At 37.1% G+C, this 22589-nt stretch overlaps 1 protein-coding gene across 2 annotated transcripts in view; it reads left to right on the plus strand.

The window, feature by feature from the left end:
• The window catches only part of LOC131065022 (E3 ubiquitin-protein ligase UPL6), a 201167-nt gene that overhangs the window by 151596 nt on the left and 26982 nt on the right, over nucleotides 1-22589 (plus strand). For both annotated transcript variants that reach the window (XM_057999388.2, XM_057999394.2), the window contains exon 23: nucleotides 3432-3505. In XM_057999388.2, coding sequence (XP_057855371.2) covers nucleotides 3432-3505 — 74 coding nt within the window. The remainder of the gene's footprint in view (nucleotides 1-3431; nucleotides 3506-22589) is intronic.

Raw genomic sequence — 22589 nt, forward strand, 5'->3', positions numbered from 1 at the left:
ACACTGTTTCTGTGCAGATGGTGCACAAAGTTGCGCAGTTGGTCGGAAAGCCAAAAAAGTAAGAAAAAACAACTTAAAACCATATTCCAACAGATACCCATTTGAGAAGGGGCTGGTAGTATTCTTAAATCACAGAAAAATCAATCATAGAGACTCTTGTTGGGGTTTCAATCAAGCACATAACAAAAACTGACAAGGAAAGCACTCAATTTCCCCATATCCAATTTAATCGAAACACAATCTCATCAAACATAAATAAGAAACTGATTTCATACAATATATACAAATCAATATCATTCCCACTTCACCCTAGTATTCAATTGAAAGCGAAACTACAAAATTTAACTAAAATCAAATACGGAAATCAGGTACCTACTTGGAAAACCTGTGAAGAAGAAAGAGAGAGAAGAGAATTTGTTGTCAAATGGATGAACACAAAACCTCTTCAAATCAGCAATAAAAAAGGAATTTCAACAACAAGCTCGAAGAAATCCAATCCATGCTTCAATGCAAATTTGAAGAAACAATCCTTCAATCAAACTGAAAATTGCAAAACCCTGTCCTAGATTCACCCTCAAAAATCCTTCGTAAAATTGCAACAATAATTTCTTCTCCAAAACTTCAAAAACCAGATTCCCGAAATCAATTCTCATAAAAACCTAATAAATAAAACTCAATCACCTAAATAAAGCTCACAATAACATGCACAAGAACCCTAATTCGAAAATCATGAAAATAACATTTAAAATAATAATACTAAATTAATTTTCAAAATAAAATCCGCATAAAACAATTTAACAATAGTAATTAAATATTAAATCATCAATTAAAAATCCCCTAAAAATAGTTAACATCCACTTGACAACCAAGAAAAGAATAAATAAATAATTAATTTCAACTAAAAATATAATTATCCATAAAAATGAGACAACTAGTTCCACCAAGAAAGAACAATCAATTCCACTAAAATAAAATATTATTTCGACTCCAAGACAATTCCACAACAAATATTAATTCCCACAATAAAACTAATCACATGCACAATAATAAATCACTCAAGATAATTTCGAAAATAAAATAAAATATTAACTTGCACAGTAATAAATCAGTTAATAAATATTATCCAATAATAGGAACATATTTTTATTTTGAAAATCCAATTAAAACCACATTATCCATTAATTAATTATTGATTAATTTATAGTACTCAAATTACAATTAATATCAATAATTAAAATAACATAAAATCCCACACATTTAAATAAATTATAAAATAATGCCAATATCAAAACAAGACTTATAATTGACAACAAGGTAATCAGACATTGTCTAGATGACACATCTGATAGGATAAAATAAAGACTAGATAATTGTCCCTAGGTTAGGACAATGGCTAGGCTATCTCTTGTACCACCATTGGGATTTAAAGACACACTCAGACCTGTGGGACCAGGTGGAGTTGATGTTTGGTACCTGCAATCTTGCACAAAATCGTATTGTACACAAACACACACACACACATGAATGAGTAATACAAAATCATTCCTTTCACCCTAACCCTGAGCAACAATACAGTAAAGATATATTTTACACATGGAATCCATAAGCAATAATATCATCAATAATCAAATGATAACATCAGAACATAGATTAACATCATAATGAATCACCAATATAGAATCCATGTCATACGTATATCATCACTAACATCAATATATCCATCTCAAATAAAGCATAACAGTAATCATGTCTCGAAACATATAAGCATCATAAAATAGTTCAATAACATGGATCACATAAATGTACCCATACACATGAACCAATGAAATGAACAACATATATTGAGTCAAACATAGTCTAACGAGACAAAGTAATAAGTATATGATGCAAAGCATGGAGGGGTACTTCATATATGTTCTAAATTTTTTTAAACTATAAAAAAGCCATAGAACAACTATTTATAAAATATCTTAAAACACCAAATGAACTTGCGATGGCCTAATTTTCCATCGCAACTTCGAGCAGACTGCAACACAAGTGTTGACAGGTGGTCGATGAGACAATCATCACGGGAGTTGGCACTGACGGACCTTTCCTCAAACTTACAATTCCCGTGGTGGCTCATTGTGCAAAGCAACTTCTCTAACCCAGTCATGCCTTGAAGAAACATGTCGTGCCCTAGCTGCAGGTGAGTGAAATTGTATTCTCAAAAACCCTAATAAAAAATGTTTTGCGAAAATAGAAGTCTATAAAGATATAGGCACCCTTTTTCATACAAATTTAGCCACAAATTTAATGATTTTTATACATTCATAAAATATTTGCTGAATTTCGAACTTCAACCATGAAATGCGGTGAACCTTGTGACTAAGGGCAGCAGTGTACTTTTTTTTTTTTCATATTGTAATTGAAAATGAAACTATATGGCAGTAGTGTAGCCTTTGGGCATTTCATACATTTTGTTTGTGATATCACATGCATATTGACAATGAATTCTGACTTATGAATGCATATAGTATTGACAATGAATTTTGAACACAAATGTTGTATGTTAAAACTTAAAGCTCTATAATGTTCTCATATGCATGCTATATCCATGTTTTCATACGAATATAATGCATATATGCATGCTTTATCCATGGTTTCATATGCACATTTAAAATTTCCTATATATTTTATATTTTCCCTATAATTTATATAGACGTCTCCTTTGTCGTCCCCTAGCCATCCCCAAAATTGGCAAAAAAAATTGCCATCCCAAAAACGCATCCCCTGCCATCCCTGTCTTAGAAACTTGGGGTAATGTAGGATAAAATAGAAGTGAGAGCTTTGAATCACCTAGTTTTAATAAAGTTTGGGTGTATCTGTTCAATATTTTTTATTGACTATAGTTGGATTAACATTTTGTGTGTGGGGTAAATTGTTAATCTAGCCATTTCCATTAGGGGGCCTCGAAAAATAGTTGTATCTGTATTGGATACCATATCAGTATTCATGTCCATGCAAGCTTGAGTTACAGATTTTGGTTTATTTCATTAAAAGAGAGTAGCTTGTTTTTTGTAATGCTATTCCTTAACATTTTTCAAATTGTCTTATAGAATCTTCAGCATTACCCTCCTAGGTTTGGTAGAGTTTAAAGTGAATAAGAGTTTATCCAGTTTTGTTAGTGGCCCAAATCCACCTATGGTTTATCGTGAATCTTGTCTTATACTTAACGTGACATGCCCTGGGGGTTAGAATGAGATAGTTTTCTAGAATTGTAGGATCAAATGCACTTCATTCTACTTTGGATCCAGAAACTGGACTAGTTTCCAGGATGAGTAGTACCTTCCTTTCAGCTATTGGTACTTTGTATATTTTTTTGCATTCATATTAATAAAATCTATGGATTTCTTGTAGTAGGCCTCACTATGTGGTCATTGATTGAACAGGACCATCCTGTCATACAATTGTTCTGGGAAGTTATCAAGAAGTTCAATTTACAGCAGCAAAAAAGGTTTTTGAAGTAAGTAATCGTCTTATATGTTTCCTTTTGGTACTATAGCATATGTTAATTATTTTCAATGTTGCGTCTGTCATTAAGCTGCGTTTGAAATGATTCTTTAATTCTCATTTTTTTCCTGCTTAATTTAACTTGAATATTCATGAATGAGCATATCTCTCATCGAGAGGGAGTATTTTGTTGTCTAGTTGGATGAGATTTTTGGTTCATTTTTTGGTTTACTTGTATCTAAGTAGACCTCTTCTGCTCAAATATAATGATGCCAATGCTTCTTCCCTCTAATTACAAATTATAAAATATGAAACATGTGATCACTGTAGTATTCCTACACTTAATGCTGAAAAATATCAATTGCTGATGCACTGGATCTTAAAGATGCAGGTACATATATAAGTTTGATATATATTTTGATCCATAAATCTGGAATTATTCAAAACTCGAGTGCTAAAGATGACCAATAACCAACATCAACATGCTTTCTGTAGGGGTGGCATAATGATAACAGGCAACTGCCAAACACCCCATATAAGTATAACCCATTGTCACAGATGAATTTAACTAGAAGAAAAAATTCATATATCCATCAATGGTTTATAACTTTATATATTCTAAACCTAAGACTAAGAGCATAAAATGGTGAAAACAAAATTGTGTTAACCTACTTAAAGAACAAAGCTTGAAGAGTAAAATGGTTGGCAAGGATATGTGTGTACATATGAATTATATTAGATTCAGTTATAGCCAACTTAAATAAATTGAGCTTAAAAAGGCATGCTTAAGAAAACTTAATTGTTCAATAAATTTCAAATTCAATTTTTTTTGTTCTATATACACCAAACTCTAGCTAAATACCAATGGCTCTTAATCTTTTAGAAATTTCCAATTGATTAAATTGCTGGTATTAGCACATATTTTCTTTAACCTATGACCTCTTTGTAATAACCTATGTTATGGGCCAAAATGCCTATTTTCTATTTCACATTTCTCCCTTGATTAATTAATTTTTTCTTTAACCTATGACCCCTTTTTGTAATAACCTATGTTATTGACCAAAATGCCTATTTTCTATTTCCCATTTTTTCCCTTGGTTTAATTTTGTATTTCTTCTTCTTCTTCTTTTTCACTATGTCGGTCTAAGGTCCTTGAAATCTATAAGAAAGGAGGCATGCTTAAACCTCTAAGTATTTGTCATTCATCTAAGGATTGAAGTCCTTGTCTAGGCAAGCCCTCCCATCCAAGTTTGACCTTTACGTTGTCCCTGCAAAAATTTTGGACTTAACCATCTTTGCATAATTTTTTGCTCAACTTCACTTTTCCTTATGCTTGTTGCACTTTTGGACTTCCTCCTTCTGACATGCTTTTCCTTGCATCTCTGCCCTTTCCTTGGCTCTTTTTGGGATGACAAACTTCCCCATCCAAGCATGGCTCATTTCCATCCCCCACTCATTTCCCTTGCCTTGTTAGAGTTCCAAACTTGACCTTGCTAGCATGCCTCCTAACCAAACTCGGGTTATCGACCAGTGCTGTGTGTCATGAGATATCTCCGACCCCTGAACTTCAAAACTCTCACCTATTTGCACTGTTCATCTCACCTACCTCCCAACTTGTATTAGTGCACCATTAATGCTTAAATTTGGTACAACAACTTCTAGAAAGGGGATACAACAACTTCTAGAAAGGGTTTTCTCTGTAATGACCACCCTATATTTTTTTTTCCGAAAATTTTGGCAATAAGGTAAAGACAATATCACTTGCAAATAAAGATTAACTACTGTCAAAGTCTAAATTAAAAATATGCATTCATTCATCTGCTGATGCAAATAACATGTTGCATAATTGTTCATAGGAAATCCAATACATAAAAGATACACTTAGAAGACCGCTCACATGAGAAATACCTTAAACATGTTTATGAAACACAGTGTCACATATGCTTATCCCAGGTCTGCTGTTTACACTCTTCAGATCAAGATAACCATTAAATATCACCAAATGACCTTCCCATTCAACCAAAGGGAACTACTCTTGGCAATGTCTAACTCCAATTAATACCCCCAGCACTCAATACAACCTCACAAAATGCAAGAAAGGTGTGAGTTACAGGTCTATTAGGACTGCTGCACAGTTGCAGGTCTGAAATGCCATTACTACAGACCTGGTAGCCATTAAAAAGCCATCAATTCCTCTACTATGCACACTATCAACACCTCCCAATGACCCAGATTTACTCCATGAGTCTATATCAACCCAGCAAACATCAAACAGTTTCCCAACACTAGGGCAGGTCAGCAATGAACCTATCATGAAGTTTAGTCTCATCTGTAGATGTATGGCACCCTTCTTTTGCATCAATCTCCTCCTAAAACACCTCCAATCTGTCAAAGATGAATAACAATGGTCAGACCCCCTCAAAGCAGCATTATGTTTGCCCACAAAGGGCAGCAAATGGATTGCAGGACCCTCACATCTAGCTGCCAGGTGCACAGGTCCATTGTATAGCTCACATCGAATTTTGTGCCACTTCAAAACCTAGCCAAAACCCTTCCAAACGTGGTCAACCACCACAAGAAGCAATTTAAAAAGTATCAGATTATTTTTTGACCTTTCATCACTGTTCCCTTGCAAAATGAATGTTACAGCCTAGCTAGGGCATTCCTTAGAAATCACAGTTGTACGGTCTGCAATAAGAACTCTATAAACCATTGATGGATATATAAGATCTCTCCTACAACTGGCTAGGGTAGATTAGTCTCACTACCAAACCTAGTACCCTTAGGGTTCCTGTCCTAGGGTTTCCAGCTCCAAGGCGGCTCACCAAATCCAAATAAGAGAAATGATCCAAGCCTGAGAAAATGAGCCCTGGAATGTCCTTTTTATTTCACTTAAGTCACTTTGTAAAGCTTATGAAATTTATTAAAAAATATTACCCATAAAATATACTTTGTCAGATGATATTAAATAATTAAATAAAATAATTCCCTTTTATTTGATTCTAGCCTACGAGAATTAAATAGGCTAATTAGTTCTTCAGGACTACTTAGTGGAAAGAGACGTTACACGATCCTCCTATAGAGTTGGAGGAAAATGGAGCAATTTAAAATTCAAATTAAATAATTTTCTCTCTAATGGCCTTTTAAAATATAAAATTTAACTTATGTCCAAGTCCCCCTTTCCCCTAGGTATCCACTTGGGGGGGACATAACATCATTTAAAAAAAATCAAAACAGTAAAGTAAATAATATAACATCAACTTTATAACTTTAGTGTAATAATTTGAATAATTCTGACCACATTGTGGGAAGCATTGCGGAGGCACTGAATAGTGAAACTGATCATGCCAAGAAGCAATTGATGCTGAAGAATGATGTGGGGTGCCAAAACGAGTACTTACTAAAAATAGCAGTGCTCTCCAAGAACTATGAAGAACAACCCAGAAGGCAAAAATGCTACAAAAAGCATCACAACTAACTAGAAAACCAACTGATCACCACACTATTGTCGAAAGCCAAGAAAAATTGCAACCTAGGTCTCCAATATAATTGGACTTCTCCCAATCACTTAGAAACTTACAAAAAACCTCGGAAACTTTTCTATGCACACAGAAAAACATGGCGTGAAATTGGGAACATTACAATCCTCCCTCCCTAGAGTCTCACGCCCTCAAGCAATTGCCAGTCTCAATCAGCCAAATCAATCCTAAATAACCGTTGAAATCCCTGGATCCCAAACCACTCTAGGAGATATGTAGCTCTCCCTACCTAGAACACTACACAGTTGGGCACTTGAGAATGAAACCTCTTGAAGTCTTCCTATAAAAGGAGCAACCAAACTCTACAAGATCTCAATCAACTCCTTAGAAAATTGCTCTCAATTATCAAGAATCCATGGCACCATTGGGAAAAATATAAACAAGTAAATGTTAACTCCCTCATTATTAACATCTTGCACTCTAGCATAATGGTTGCAACTGTAGAGTAATCCGCCATCCAAACCACACGTGCTATCTTGAAACAAGAAATAGCGGCTTTTTGGTGCCCAAATGCCCATCCAACATTGAACCTAGTTAGCTGCATTAGTAATTATCTTCATCTGAAACCTTAAACTAACCTTGTCATGAAGGCTGAATGGTCTGAAAATGTGTAAATTAGTAACTTATTGCCTGATTTTTGAAAAATCAGCACCCAAAATAAGGGACAATCGCTGCAACACTAATAATCATCAACCAAATTGAATAAACTGATCTTTATCTCAGCTGAAATTGCCTTCCCAAGAGTCACCAACTCAGGAGAACACCAAATTTTGCTCAAAATCTCCCTCCAATCCACTTGTATGAACACAAATAGATTCACAAGATGACTGTTAGGAGAGGTAACAGAAGCATTCGTTTTACCTTTTTGAGCCATTGCCTTCCATGGTATGCCTCTCCCATCATCTTTAATTCCTAACAACCCATGTTGATTATCTTGGGCATAGATACTCATGCCCAATGTGGCTCCACCATCTGCACCCCACTAATCAACATAGGAATTTTATCCATAGGGCATTTGGTAATGTTAGAAATTGCAACACTAATGCTACTCACCCCATCAACCTCTAAGTTACAATAGTCCTCCTCTCCTTTTGCTGAGTCCACAAGGTCATCCATCAAACCATATTGATCTCATCCACCATGATCCATCATAAGAAGTAACCCATCATAAGAAACTTGTTCTTCCCCTAAACTGTCAACATGGTTCTCAAAGAGAGGATTATGAGAAAGAGGATTAACTAGAATCTAAAAATCAGTTTTAACTTCTTGTTGTGAATTTGTTTTTAGCCCATGATTGGATACTCTCTGCATCATCTTGCATGTAGCAATATGCGATCCCTCCTTTGATATTCCTCTTAAAACTACCATTCTACCATCAATCTGAAATTTCACCTTCATGGATTTCAAATCCAAGGTGATCTCGTCTAGTGAATGAAGCCATGGCATATCAAGTACCACATTGGTGTCTCATGTGTTCACAACATAAAAATCATCATTGACTTCATAGTAGTTCAGTAGGAGTTTGAATTGTGGAATCTCCCTCATGCAAGACATAGTGTGACCATTTGCAATCATGACTCTGAAACCTCCAAATTTCTTAGTTTTGAGCCCTCATTGTGCCACAATGTCTTCATCAATGAAATTCTGTGTAACACCTGTATCAATAAGAGCAACAATTTGCTGCCCTTTCAGAATACCTCTAACCCTAAAGGAATCATTTTTTTAAGACTAGAGAGCCTAGTAAATATCCCTCCACTTCGCTTCTCTTCCTCAGTCACTTCTACTAATTCATCTTCTTCACTTTCCTCTATTGCAGCTTGCCGTTCTGCTGTTCTGAATTTTCTGATTCGGAGTTATCAGCTGAATATGCCTCCAATTAATGATTTTTCCCCTTTTCCAAACACTTTATCCTAGGGCCCATGGTTCCTTGCCTGTAAAACAAATATTCTTCTTCCTTAGCTCCTTTATGAAGTCTTCTTCCACCTTCTTTGAGGAGGGTTCTATGGGCTGAATGTTTTTCTTTTTATCATGCTTCTTTCCTTTTTCATGTTGGAAGGTCGTGGACGAGAATTTATTTTTGGGGCAGCAAGCTCCATACTCCTAGCCTTCCTCATAGCCTCCTACAAACTTGGTGGATCAAACCAAAGAAACGGGACTTGGACTTGGCTCGGACTCGGACTCGAGACTCGGAGTCAGACTCGGCTTCAGACTTGACTGGACTCGGGAAAGTGAAAAACTCAAGAAATTTAGAGATTTTTAAAGATTTAAAACTTGTTTCAGGTACCCTTTATTGAATACACCTAAAAGACACAATAACATCATCAAACTCGGCTCATTTGATTACATACACAAGTATACATCAATCACATAAGCACAAATGCAAATTGTAGCTGAAGGAAATAACAAACATAGATATATAAATATTGTCAAATGTATACAATATTACAAAACTCATGGAATAAAAAATCCATGTCATCATATGATCATCATCAAATGTTTCATACAAATACCAAAGGTAAATACAACTACAAGCCTATGGCTCAGAGGAGCCTGCACCCTCCGGCCTCGGGCCCCTGCGAAGGCATCTAAGGTAGGTCCTGGATGATTCGACAGCCATAGCCGCTCCCCGTGACACCATGCCATGCTCACCAACATCCAGAACATCTTTGTCACTATTTGCCTCTGAATCTCCTGTCTATTCTCGTGCTCTTCGCTCCTCCTATGCCATGGCTACAGTCTCAACCTCTATATCTACCTGGTCGATCCAATCAGTGTCAGACTCGGAGGTTAAATTTTCCCTACTTCTATCGACGCAGTTTCCCTCCATATTTTTCAGGCGGAGGTTGTAGTGAACAAAGACGATACCATTCATTTTAAAAAAACTTTTTAAAATGTTTTTTTTTGTCATTTTACTAACCCAGCCAGTCGCCGAGTTTGGGGCTCGGGACTCGCCGAGTTTGAGCCAAACTCGCCAACTGCTCGCCAGACTCGGACGAGTCCAAGTCTGAGTCCCAGAGACTCGGCTAGCATGACTCGGACTCGGACTTGCCGAGTTTAGGCGATTCATGGCGATTTTTTCGTTTCTCTATATCAAATCATTCTCTTACCGGATCCATTAGTGCTTCACTAAAAAGGACTACAAATCTCCTCTCTGTTATACTCAAAACCATCACTGAGAGCCTTTGAAATTCTGATATGTATGTGTCCAGGGAACCATATTGTTTCAGCTGTACAAGCTCTCTAAAGTGCAGTTGAGGATCTTTCTTTTCAAACATCGCAATGAGTTTTTTTGCGAACTCATTGTATGTGGTAATTAGATTGTGGCCCTATGTAACTAGGCCATGGTACCACCATTCATGGGCTATGCCATGACCCGTCTACAGCAATGTGGCAAAATTGATTGCCTCATCCTTTGGCATGGGTTTTGTGCCAAATAGTTATCTAACTTTTCAACCCACGCTCTAGTTGTGCATTTGTCACTACCATCAAAGAATGCCAATGTAACCTTGCCCACTGCTTGTTGGAAATCCCTCTAAATTGTCGCTCTTCTCTATTCCACTCTACGACGTCCTCTCTTCTTGTCATGTCCCGGCCATGACACTAGACCGAAACAGTGAACCAATCTTAATTACAAGCTGCAAATTGGCTTAGAATATGTAAGACTTCACAATTTCCCCTTAATTGTTAATCACAGTGCTAGCAACAATCCACGTCCCTGCAAGATGATAATTATTACTTGTATTGACCAGTAATGTAATGTCCCCTTCTCGGTTTAAGCCTGTTTTTAACCATAATTAAGCTATCTCAACATACTTATGACTTAACTAAATTGATTAGGGGACAAAACTATCTTAACATGAATCCAATTGGCGAAGACATAATCTTTTTCTTGATATTGAATTGATAATTCAATCAGATTTCTAATCTCAGATTTATTTGTTCATTCAAATTCCCATTTCTATATATATATTTATTTATTTTTAGACAGTTCTATACTGTATCTGGCTGGATTATTAACAGTTCATAGTTATTTCATGATTATACGTAATAATGATTTCTATCAGAGATACCATATGCAGATTTATTACAGATATTTGCTGAACTTTAATGTGATTCATTGCTTATTATTTTATGCTTAGTATCTGACTTTTCCATGCTGGTGTTTCTTCACAGATTAATACCCATATTGAAGATTAGAATATGTACGTAATACTCAAGGCCGGTTATTATTTTTATGCTTGATACGGTGCTTACGATACCCTTAACATTCCATTGGCATAGAGTTTTGTGTGACTTACCTGGCCGGATTCCTTTCTGAATCCTCTCCAACTGCTTTACACTCCTCTCTGAATAATGCCGAAGTGTATACCCCCCGTTGACTGAGGCTGTCTTCCCCGTGGCTTCATATCTTCCCCTCAATCGATATTCCCTTCTCCAATAAATATTCTAGGCACCGAATGGATGTATCTTATGGAGAATAGTCATGCTATTTAATAATGATTAATTAATTAATATTATACTGTTTAATTATTAATTTAATTAATATTATATTGTTTAATTAATTCAATTCAGATTATATTGCTGATAGAAATAAATGGATGATTAATCAGGTATTAAATAAGTGAATAATTATTTAATTATATTTTAATTTAATTTTTGCAATAATGTATAATATAATATTTACATTGTTATTTTGTCAATAATATAATATTGTAAAATTTATATTACTATTTGATAAATATGAAATTTATATTAATATTTAATAAATGTAAATTATTAAATCTTGTTTATTATTATTATTAAGATTTTATTTAGCTCATTTTATTTATTTATTTGGATATATATATATATATATATATTTTAATTGTATAATTATTTATTATTAAATTTTATTTTAGAGCAGCATTATCATGTTTTGATTGTTTAGATGGGGACATCACAAGTAATCACTCCGCTTCTTTTCCCCTACTAACAATGATTTCACCAAATTTATTATAAGCAACTAATTAGAAAATAAGGGAGCAGCTTAATGAAGTGGAGTAAGACATCATCCAGGGAGGAGATAATAACGGTTAAATAACAGCAAACCAAGGAATGAAATTGTCTTACCCATGCAACCATTATAATCTCTAGGCTCGGGAATGATTGCAGACGTGATATAGTTAGAGATAATTGTCTGCTTCCTATTCCCTTAGAGATATGCGATCTCCTCTGAGACGCATTTAGGAATTAGTTAGAATTATAGACACTATTCTAAGGAAGCAGTTATGAAGAGGCATGCGAATTAACAAAAAGACACTTCTCTTCCCAAAGGTTATCACCGTAAGAAAGGTCATCATCCTACATAGCCGATGGAAGAATATAAAGGAACAACACTGAGTGGTCAAGGGGAGAAGGAATTTATAAATAAATATAATATCAGAAACCTCATCGAAGGAACAAAACATTAAGCAATTGGCAAATCGTATTATATTGGCAATCATTGTGTAACAACAGATTGGTATGCTGCGTCTCACTCGTAAACTGAATGTTTATTTACAATAATATTACATCAGAATTCTTTTAGGAATAAAGGACAGATATATGGCCTATAGTATAAACTGTTACATTTATTCTTATATACACATGTAACAGAAATAATAAGATTTACATTTGTTAATCAGATTTATATAACTATGCTTAATTTCATTTGTTTACATATATATTGATAATACATGTGAGAATAGTATACTCATTGCCTAATCCTTAATCATTCTCTATTGCCCCTCATGAGGTTAGGTTGGTTTTGTTAGGGAAAGGTGGTTGTAATACCTCCCAAAATAGGTGAGCCCCAAGAGGTGGTATGGATGGGTGTTCCTGAAACTCTTGGGCCTATTTGTGGAGAATGGTTTTCCTAGCACCCTGACAAGTAATTCCCCTTCCTCCGTTAGGGTTGATGATTAGGAGAGAAGTAAGGATTGGGGCTTCAGTATAGTAACTATTAACTGTATTATGAATGCTAATTGTTCTCTAGTTTAGTGTTCTGATTTAAGGCATAATGATGTATGTTAATTATACAGGCAGCCTCCTAGTAGGGGACATTACACTTCTTCTGATTCAAGTACTTATTCAAAGACAAATGGCTTGGAAACTCATCAAGCAATGTTGCATACTCTATATAACCAGTCCTCACCTCATCAACCAAGGGAATTTATACCTTTGGAGCAATCTGTACCTCCTCTCTATGAATGAAAGAAGGTTGAAAGGGTCTAGGAATGGATCCTATCATTGCTGCACCTATATGTATTTGTGTTTTGCTGGTTTGAAGACTTATTTTAGAATTTTGGAATAAAGTGAATTGGGGAACTCTTGATTCATCTTAGCAAGCATCTGTGACATCATATCCATTATGGTATCAAAAAAATTCTCCAGTCTAGTGCTTGGACTAATTGAATCAGCTCATCCCTTGCCTTTGTCTTCCATGACTCTAGGTGGGCTATTATTTGTGGAATCTGATGAACCAAACCCTCCAGTAAACTTTGATCTACTGCAAAAGGATTTTCAAATGGGATTTTTGTTTTAGCTTTTCTCTGCACCCGTGTGTAATATCTCAGTACCCTTTCACTGGTAGATTCAATTGCAGTTGCACAACTTGATTAAATACACAGGCTGGTAGGAAATACCAGCTCTGATACCATTGTAATGACCACCCGATATTTATTTTTTCTTTTGAAATTTTTCACAATAAGGTAAAGACAATATAACATGCTGGATAATTGTTCATAGGAAAGCCAATACATGAAAGAGACACTCAAAAGAACACCCACATGAGAATTAGTAGAAGCGATCAGCTCAATTGATCTTTTAGTATTAGGAATCATGTATTTATACAATAAGCTGGGATAAAACCCTTGTATTTTCCAGTAGTGACGGGTTCAACAAATTACTAATATTTCCTAAATATGCTATCAAACATTAACATAGTTAAAACGAATGAAATATCCTTGCTAGAGATTATTGCCAATAGCAAATATAAACGGACAGCCAAACAGAAAAATAATTCATTTCATGAAGTTTTTCACAAATTACAAATAGGTCAATGAGGTATTTATAGACCAGCAACAAGGATTCTTAATACCAAGTCTATCAAGCAAAGCTTCGACCAAAGACAACATTAAATAGCGAAGCATTGAGCACAAGGCATAAAATATTGCATTAGAATCAATATACAATCTTTGACAAATGCTGATATGATTCAGATGCTGTGAATGGCTTTTCACAGTTCAAACTGCAGCTGTTAACGATGACTGATCTGAATTAGCAGCGAAGGAGAGCCTATGTATTGAGCACTATAAACCCTTCATCCATGCAACAATACCAAACAGGCTGTGATGTCTCCAAATCGCCTAGAAAATCACCTTCAGCACTGGCAATAGATATTAGAACAATTTCATGGCTTTCAAAACTGAAAAAGGTGTTACTGCAGGCCTGGGACTACGTCCAGAACTGCCATGACAGGAGTTTCATACTGTACTTTCATCTCCATTTGCAGAGAGTAAAATCAGAAGATAAAATTGATAACAATAATGAATGAGTCTCTTTCCTTCCTTTGATGTTTTTATCTCTCAAACTCAGCGACTTCAAAAGGCAACTTTTACTTGCCTTCTATCTTGGGATGGCCACTCGATGGGCATATTTCTAAATCGAACTCCATTTTGCCTTATCATGGAAACAAACTAACCTTGGCATGAGAAGAAGATAAACATGAGCACAGCCTACTAAACACAACGTTGCAACTTAAAATGGCCCCATTCCCCATGACTGAAAAATAGGACTTAAGCTCCTGAGCTGAATAACATTTTATCCCCTTTATTAACTTAATGCCTTAGCCTATGGGGACTAAACAAACAATAGGCTAGCATTATTATTTATTTATTAATTGACACGCTAGGCGAGAAGGGACATTGCAGTCCTCCCTTCCCGTGATTGCTGGTCCTCCAGCAATCGCAAATTAGGATGCTGCAGAATTTCTTCGCCTTCCCAAGTTGCATCCTCAATAGGTAAATCCTTCCATTTAGTCAGATGTTCCAAGACCACCTTATATCTCAACTTCCTCTCTCTCCAATCAGCAATATCTTCAAGAACTAGTACCAAATTCACTTCTTCATCTAATGGAGGTAATTCTGGAGATGCAACTATGTGCTGGCCCAATGCCTTCTCGAGGCATGAGACTTGAAACACATTATGTATTTTGCTGCCCTTTGGCAATTCCAGCTCATATGTGATCTCTCCAACTCTTCTCAGAATCTTGTAAGGCCCATAGAAACATGGTTTTAGTTTTTTTGTGCCACTCATCTTCAATGTAGATTGCCTGTATGGCTGAAGACGCAAGAAAACTAAATCTCCAACTTCAAAGGACCTCTCAACACGGTGTCTGTCTGCATACATCTTTTGCTAGTTCTATGCTTGTTGAAGATTGTCTTTTAGTGTCCTGAGGATATCCTGGTAGCTTTGCATTGTCTCCTTTGCCCAAGGGACTTTGCTATCTCCAAGGGCTAAGTCAATGAATGATAATGCATCATATCTGTAGATAGCTCTGAGTGGAGACATGCCGATGGACATATGGTAGGTGGTATTGTAGCAATACTCATCCAGATAAAGCAATCTCACCCAAGCACACTTCTGTCTTGAAACAAAATTCTGTAGGTAACCTTCAATCCACTTATTCACTAGATCTGTCTAACCATCAATTTGAGGATGGTAGCTCATGCTTGGAGTCAATTTTGTTCTTGCTAATCTGAACAACTCCTGCCAAACCATACTCAGAAATCTACTATTTTTGTCACTCACAATGGTTTTGGGAAGTTCGTGCAACCTAAAGACTTCTCTGAAGAACAACTCTGCAATCTGCGGTGTTGAAGAGTCTGTAGGGATAGCGAAGAAGTGTGCATATTTTGTCAGCCTATCAACGACTACAAATATGCAATCTTTCCCTTGAACACGAGGAAGTCCTGTTATAAAATTCATTGATATCCCTTCCCACTTCTGCTCAGGTATCAGAAGTGGTTGTAGAAGGCCTGCAGGGATCGTGTGTTTTGACTTGTTTTGCTGGCAAATCAGACACTCTCTAACGTGCTGCAATACGTCATCCTCCAATCCCTTTGAGGACAATCTCTCACGAATCTGGCGATACATTTTGAAGAAACCTAGATGTCCTGCTAGAGGTGCATCATGCAGTGCTCTCAAAATTTTTGCCTTCAATCTCGAACCTGGTACGAGATAAATTATGTTCTTGTTATAGATGATGTCATCAACCACTGAATATCTATCATCCTGTACTCTACCATCAACTAGATCACAAATAAATGAATTCTTTGAATTTTCAAATAGCAACTGAGATTTCCAATAAGCTGAAATCTCGATGAGAGAGCAGAGTGTTGGTCTTCTAGATAAAGCGTTAGCACCAACATTTTTTTGTATCTTTTACATACTCTACATCGAACTCGTAAGCTTGAATCTTGCTTACCCACTTCTGCTGCCGTTCATTCAGGTCCTTTTACTCCAAAAAGTACTTGAGACTGTTGTAATCTGTTTTGACTACAAATCTAGTTCCCACTAGGTACTATCTAAACTTGGCTAGTGCGTGCATAATCGCTAACATCTCCTTATCGTATGTGGAATATAGTGTCTCGGTGTCTCAATTTCTTGCTCTCGTACACAATCGGGTGTCAATTCTACATCAGCACCGAACCTATCCCTTGACCCGATGCATCACATTCCAAAACAAATGGGTGTGTGAAGTCTTGCAATGCTAGTACGGGACACGAGCTCATGGCCTCCTTGAGCTTGTTAAAAGTTGTGCCTCCTCAGACCATAGGAATGCACTCTTCTTAGACAAATCTATCAATGGGGACACCAACTCTGAAAAACCTTTCACAAACCTTCTATAGTAAGAGTACAACCCCAAGAAGCCCCACAACTCTGTTATATCCCTGGGTGGCAGCCATTCCATGATTGCCTGTATTTTTTCTAGATGCACTTTCATACCCTATGCACCAATGACATGCCCAAGATATGATCTTTGTCATCCCGAACTCACACTTGGAAGCTTTTGTGTAGAGCGACTGAGCCTCCATGATACTCAATACCACATCCAGATGATGCAGATGATCCCTCCAACTCTTGTTGTAGATTAATATATCGTCGAATAAAACCAAAACATATTTCCTCAACTGATCACGAAACACGTGATTCATACAAGACTGGAACGTTGCCAATGCATTCGTGAGCCCAGACGACGACTAGGTATTCAAAATGTCCATAATGGCAACGTAAGGCGGTCTTCTAGATGTCTTCATCTCTGACCCGTATCTGATGATATCTAGAGTGGTACACGGCCCTGTTTTAGCTCATCGATCAACTCATCGATCCTGAGTATAGGGTATCTATTTTTTATAGTCTTCTTATTTAGTGCTTTGTAGTCTATGCACATGCGCATAGTCCCATCCTTCTTCTTTACCAAGACCACCGATGAGGCAAACAGACTCGTACTGGGCCAAATATGTCCCATGCTGAGAAGCTCCTTGATCTTCTTCTCAATCTCCTCCTTGAAGTGTCGTGGGTGTCGATAGGGTGTGCTAATTATTGGCTTTGCACCACCCTCTAATTTGATCACATGCTCAAACCCACGATTAGGTGGAAGTCTGGGAGGTTAATCACCAAAGACTAGGTTGTGCTTCTCTAGCACTATGTGGATATCCACATGGTACTCTAGTTTATATCTAGAAGTTGGCCTGGTGGAGACAAAACACTGCGTTGCCCAATCAACATCTCCGTGCCTGAAGAGAGCTTCCATCCTTCTTGCTGATACAACTCGTGGACTACCATCAAACATTGTCTTAAGCACCGTTTTCTTTCCATCAACCATAAATTCTAGTTGCATATGTTTAAAATCCTGAACATAACGTTCAAGTGACTTCAGCCACTCCAATCCCAAGACGACATCTATGTTACTGAGCCTAACCACATAAAAATCATCTGTCAATGTGTAATCTCCAATTTGTATACTCAACTGGGGAACTACTTGGGAGCAAGTCAACAGAAAACCATCCACAACTATGACAATGAATCCTAGAAACTCTTCAGTCAGAAGTCCATGCTTCAATGCTAGTCCCTCATCTATAAAGTTATGTGTGGCTCCACTATCCACTAAGCACACCATTCCTTGTCCGTTAAGAACACCCTTCGGCCAGAAAGGGCGGGTGCAAGGAACTCCAGAAAGAGTGGCAATGCGTGGAGTCTCTTTGCAACGATGTCCAGACTCCCATGGTTCCTTGCAAGAGAAGCATAACTTCTTCCGTTTTAGTTAATTCTTTGTCTCCTAGTCAAGTTTGGGAGGTGCATTCTTTTACCGATTAAAACTTTTCTTATCAAATTTCTAGGGGCTGAAACTCTTTTTCTAAGGCTGAAAAGGTGTAGTTTCCAAGTCCAATGCTAGACCTATGGTGTCATGAAGTGTACTAGGCTTATGAGCCTTCACCAATCCTCTCAATCTATCACTCAAACCTTCAACGAACAACATAGCAACTCACCTCTCCGACATATCAAGGACCATAACTGAAATTTTCTGAAACTCATTGATGTAAGTTTCAACATGTCCCACTTGCTTGAGTTGAGCCAACTCCCTGTAATAAACCTCTACATCTTTTCGGTCAAAGCGGGTAATCAATTTGTTAACAAATTCCACATAGCAATGAATCAAAGCATGATCTTGTGTCACTAATCCATGGTGCGACCAATCATACACTACCCCTTCTAGGTGCATGGTAGCAAACTGTATTGCCTTATCTTCTTCCATTGGTTTGAGTGCTAGAAATGTGTCTAACTTATGCACCCATGACCTTGCACTAATCTATCCACTTCTGTCAAAGGTTGGTAGAGGGATCTTATTCAACGCGTCCTTGTATTCCACATGCTTAGCACCTTGTCTAATTTGCCCTCTAGGCCTCTTCTCTTGCCTTGCTAGGCGGTACCTAGCCTTTTCCTTTCACTGGTCCATGAACTGATTCAGATTTATCAATTGTCTTACATCAAGAGGGAGAGATCTATATTCGTCATAAGCTACCACAACATCATCAATGATGTTGGTTTCCGCATCCTCAACTTTTGGAATCGCTTCTTCTTCAACTTGCCTTGGCAAAAATACAGGGCATAGTGGCCGATCAGATTGTGTGCTCCGTGTCTTTACAGCATTAGAAGCTGTTCTATCTTGGTTTCCTCGTCCAAGATCACTTCTACTGGGAGCACTGCTTGATTTTCTTGACCAAGAACGATCCACTCTTGATTGACCAATGGCTATGATCATGCGATCCTGGAACTATTGCATCATTTGTTGCTGCTACTGGGCAAAGGTTGTCAAGAAATCATTGATTTGATTGTTCAACTCCCTAGGTGGGCTTTTTGCTCTTCTTTCTCCCATCACTGTTTCAGCTGGGTTAATTTCAACTCCCTCTTCTTGCTATCCAAACTTACTTCTTGTGTTATACCTGTGCGGTCCAGACCCTCTAGAGTGCATAGAACCAATTCAAGCTGACATGCAATTGCTTAGAAGTAACATGCAACCACTTAGATCATTCCCAAACTGACATGCACAAAGAATACCTCACAGGCTGGCAGGATTGGTGGCTCTGATACCACTGAAATATCCTTGATAGACATTATTGCCAATAGCAAATATAAACAGACAACCAAACAGAAAAATAATTCATTTCATGAAATTTTTCACAAATTACAAATAGGTCGATGAGGTATTTATTGACCAGCAACAAGGATTCTTAATACCAAGTCTATCAAGCAAAGCTTCAACCAAAGGCAACATTAAATAGTGAAGCATTGAGTACAAGGCATAAAATATTGCATCAGAATCAATTTACAATCTTTGACAAATGCTGATATGATTCAGATGTTGTGAATGGATTTTCGCAGTTCAAACTGCACCTGTTAACGATGACTGATCTGAATTAGCAGCGAAGGAGGGCCTATGTATTGAGCACTGTAAACCCTTCATTCATGCAACGATACCAAACAGGCTGTGATGTCTCCAAATCGCCCTGAAAATTTCCTTCAGCACTGGCAATAGATATTAGAACAATTTCATGGCTTTCAAAACTGAAAAAGGTGTTACTGCAGGCCTGGGGCTACGTCCAGAACTGCCATGGCAGGGGTTTCGTCCTGTACTTTCATCTTCATTTGCAGAGAGTAAAATCAGAAGATAAAATTGATAACAATAATGAATGAGTCTCTTTCCTTCCTTTGATGTTTTTTTCTCTCAAACTCAGCAACTTCAAAAGGCAACATTTACTTTCCTTCTATCTTGGGATGGCCACTCGATGGGGATATTTCTAAATCCAACTCCATCTTGCCTTATCGTGGAAACAAGCTAACCTTGGCATGAGAAGAAGATAAACATGACTACAGCCTACTAAACACAACATTGCAACTTAAAATGGCCCCATTCCCCATGACTGAAAAATAGGACTTAAGCTCCTGAGCTGAATAACATCTTATCCCCTTTATTAACTTAATGGGGACTTAAAAATTAATAGGCTAGCATTATTTATTTATTAATTAAGACGCTAGGCGAGAAGGGATATTACAACAAACAAACAATAAAACAAGCCATACAGGTACAAATGATGGAATATCCAACATTCCCCCCTTATTACATCATTGCTTTACAAGTACTAATAAGAGAATCTTTAAAAGTTTCATACTTCATATGTGCAAGAGGCTTGGTGAAGATGTCGGCACGTTGTTCCTAAGTTAAGCAGAATTTGAGCTGAATATTGTCTATTGAACATGTTCTCGTATGTATTAACAATCAACTTCAACATGCTTGGTCCATTCATGAAATACTAGATTACGAACAAGCTTGAGAACACTCTGTCACAATAGAGGATTGTAGGTTGGTTTTGTGGTACCTCCAATCCTTCTAATATGCAACGTAGCGAAAGTGCTACACAAATTGTTGCACTTGCTGCACGATATTCTGCCTCTATTGAGGAACAAGCAACTGTGGCTTGCTTCATACTTAAGTACCCAAGAAATAGGACCTGATCCCAAGAAGAAAACAAATAGAGTTGTGGATTTCCTATCATCAATAGAACGTGCTTAATTTGCATCTGTATATCCTTTCAAGAAGAATTGGTCATTCTTTTTATGCTCTAAACCATGATGCATTGTATATATCTTAGGACCCTTTTTGCTGCTTTCCAGTGACATATCCTTGGTTCTTGCATGAATCGTGAAAGATAATTAACAACAAAATTGATATCTGGTCTAGTGTATGTCAATTAAATCAAACATCCAATCATTTATTGATAGAGAGTTGTATTCACTTGAGGAGATGTATTAGAAACAGATAACTGCAATCTTGATTCCATAAGTATAGACATGGGTTTAGAATGCATTATTCTGAACTTATTGAACTGTGTCTTGGCATATTTTCTTTGAGATACAAATATACGGTGACTAGTTTGCCATCTCTAAGCCTAGACAATAGTGCAGTAGCCAAAGATTTGTCACATCAAATGCTTTCTTGTGATCATTCTTGGTTGTCTCAACCATTGCTTTTGAGCTGGCTGAGATAACTAGGACAAAAACTCTATGGGAAATTGATTTTGGTAGTGAGAGATCAACCCTAGCTGATTTCCAGGTGGAGGCATTCAGATTTCATGCGTGTGTTGAAGATTGCAAGTAACAGATTTGTGTTAAAAGGTTTTATCATTTTCATAGCTTAGCTTTCGGGAAAGGAATTTTTGGATAAATGTTATTGTGGTGTGTGCATTGATGATTATCAGATAACCAAAGTGTCGTGTGTGAAGAGATATTAAGAATTAAAATAATAATTAAATATTACCAATTGGATCTACCCAATCATTCCATTTCAGCCCCAATAAGGAGTCATACTACATCCTTGTTACAAGGAAGGGCAGTGATAGTATTATTATATGATGAATCATTCCTATCGTACCACATTTAGATTTCAAAAATAAGAGTCGTGTTTGCCACATACGGGTAAACGTTTAAATGCAGAAAGTAAATGCACATAACATAATGGAAATATATTAAAGAACCAGTTTCTGTATTAATTCAACAGTCCATGTACATCAAGTGCTTATAACATCACACCCAGATACCACTACCATGATCCCACTTCGAAGGAAAGGTATGCAATATATAATACCCGAAGGGGTGCGGCCAACCGTCCCGTCCAACTGCCCTTCGGGAATACTAACTGACTGTTGTAACCCACAATTACCGACGCCAACATAACATAATAATTATTCCCGACAACATCATCCCCCCCAAGAAAAGAAGTTGTCTTTGGACGACTTAATGCAAAATAGAGATGAGGTTCATACACTAAACAGAATCAAGGTATAGAAGAAGAAGGGGGTTGAGTGGGTGTCCTTGAAGTTGCAGGTAGTAGGGCTGATGATGATGCTGGTGTCAGTCGTGCGCGCAAATCGCACACCTGTTGTGTCCATACCTGCAGGTCCCGCTCAACAACCTTTCTGT

The sequence above is a fragment of the Cryptomeria japonica genome, chromosome 1 (genome assembly GCF_030272615.1).
Source record: "Cryptomeria japonica chromosome 1, Sugi_1.0, whole genome shotgun sequence".
Taxonomy (NCBI): Eukaryota; Viridiplantae; Streptophyta; class Pinopsida; order Cupressales; family Cupressaceae; genus Cryptomeria; species Cryptomeria japonica.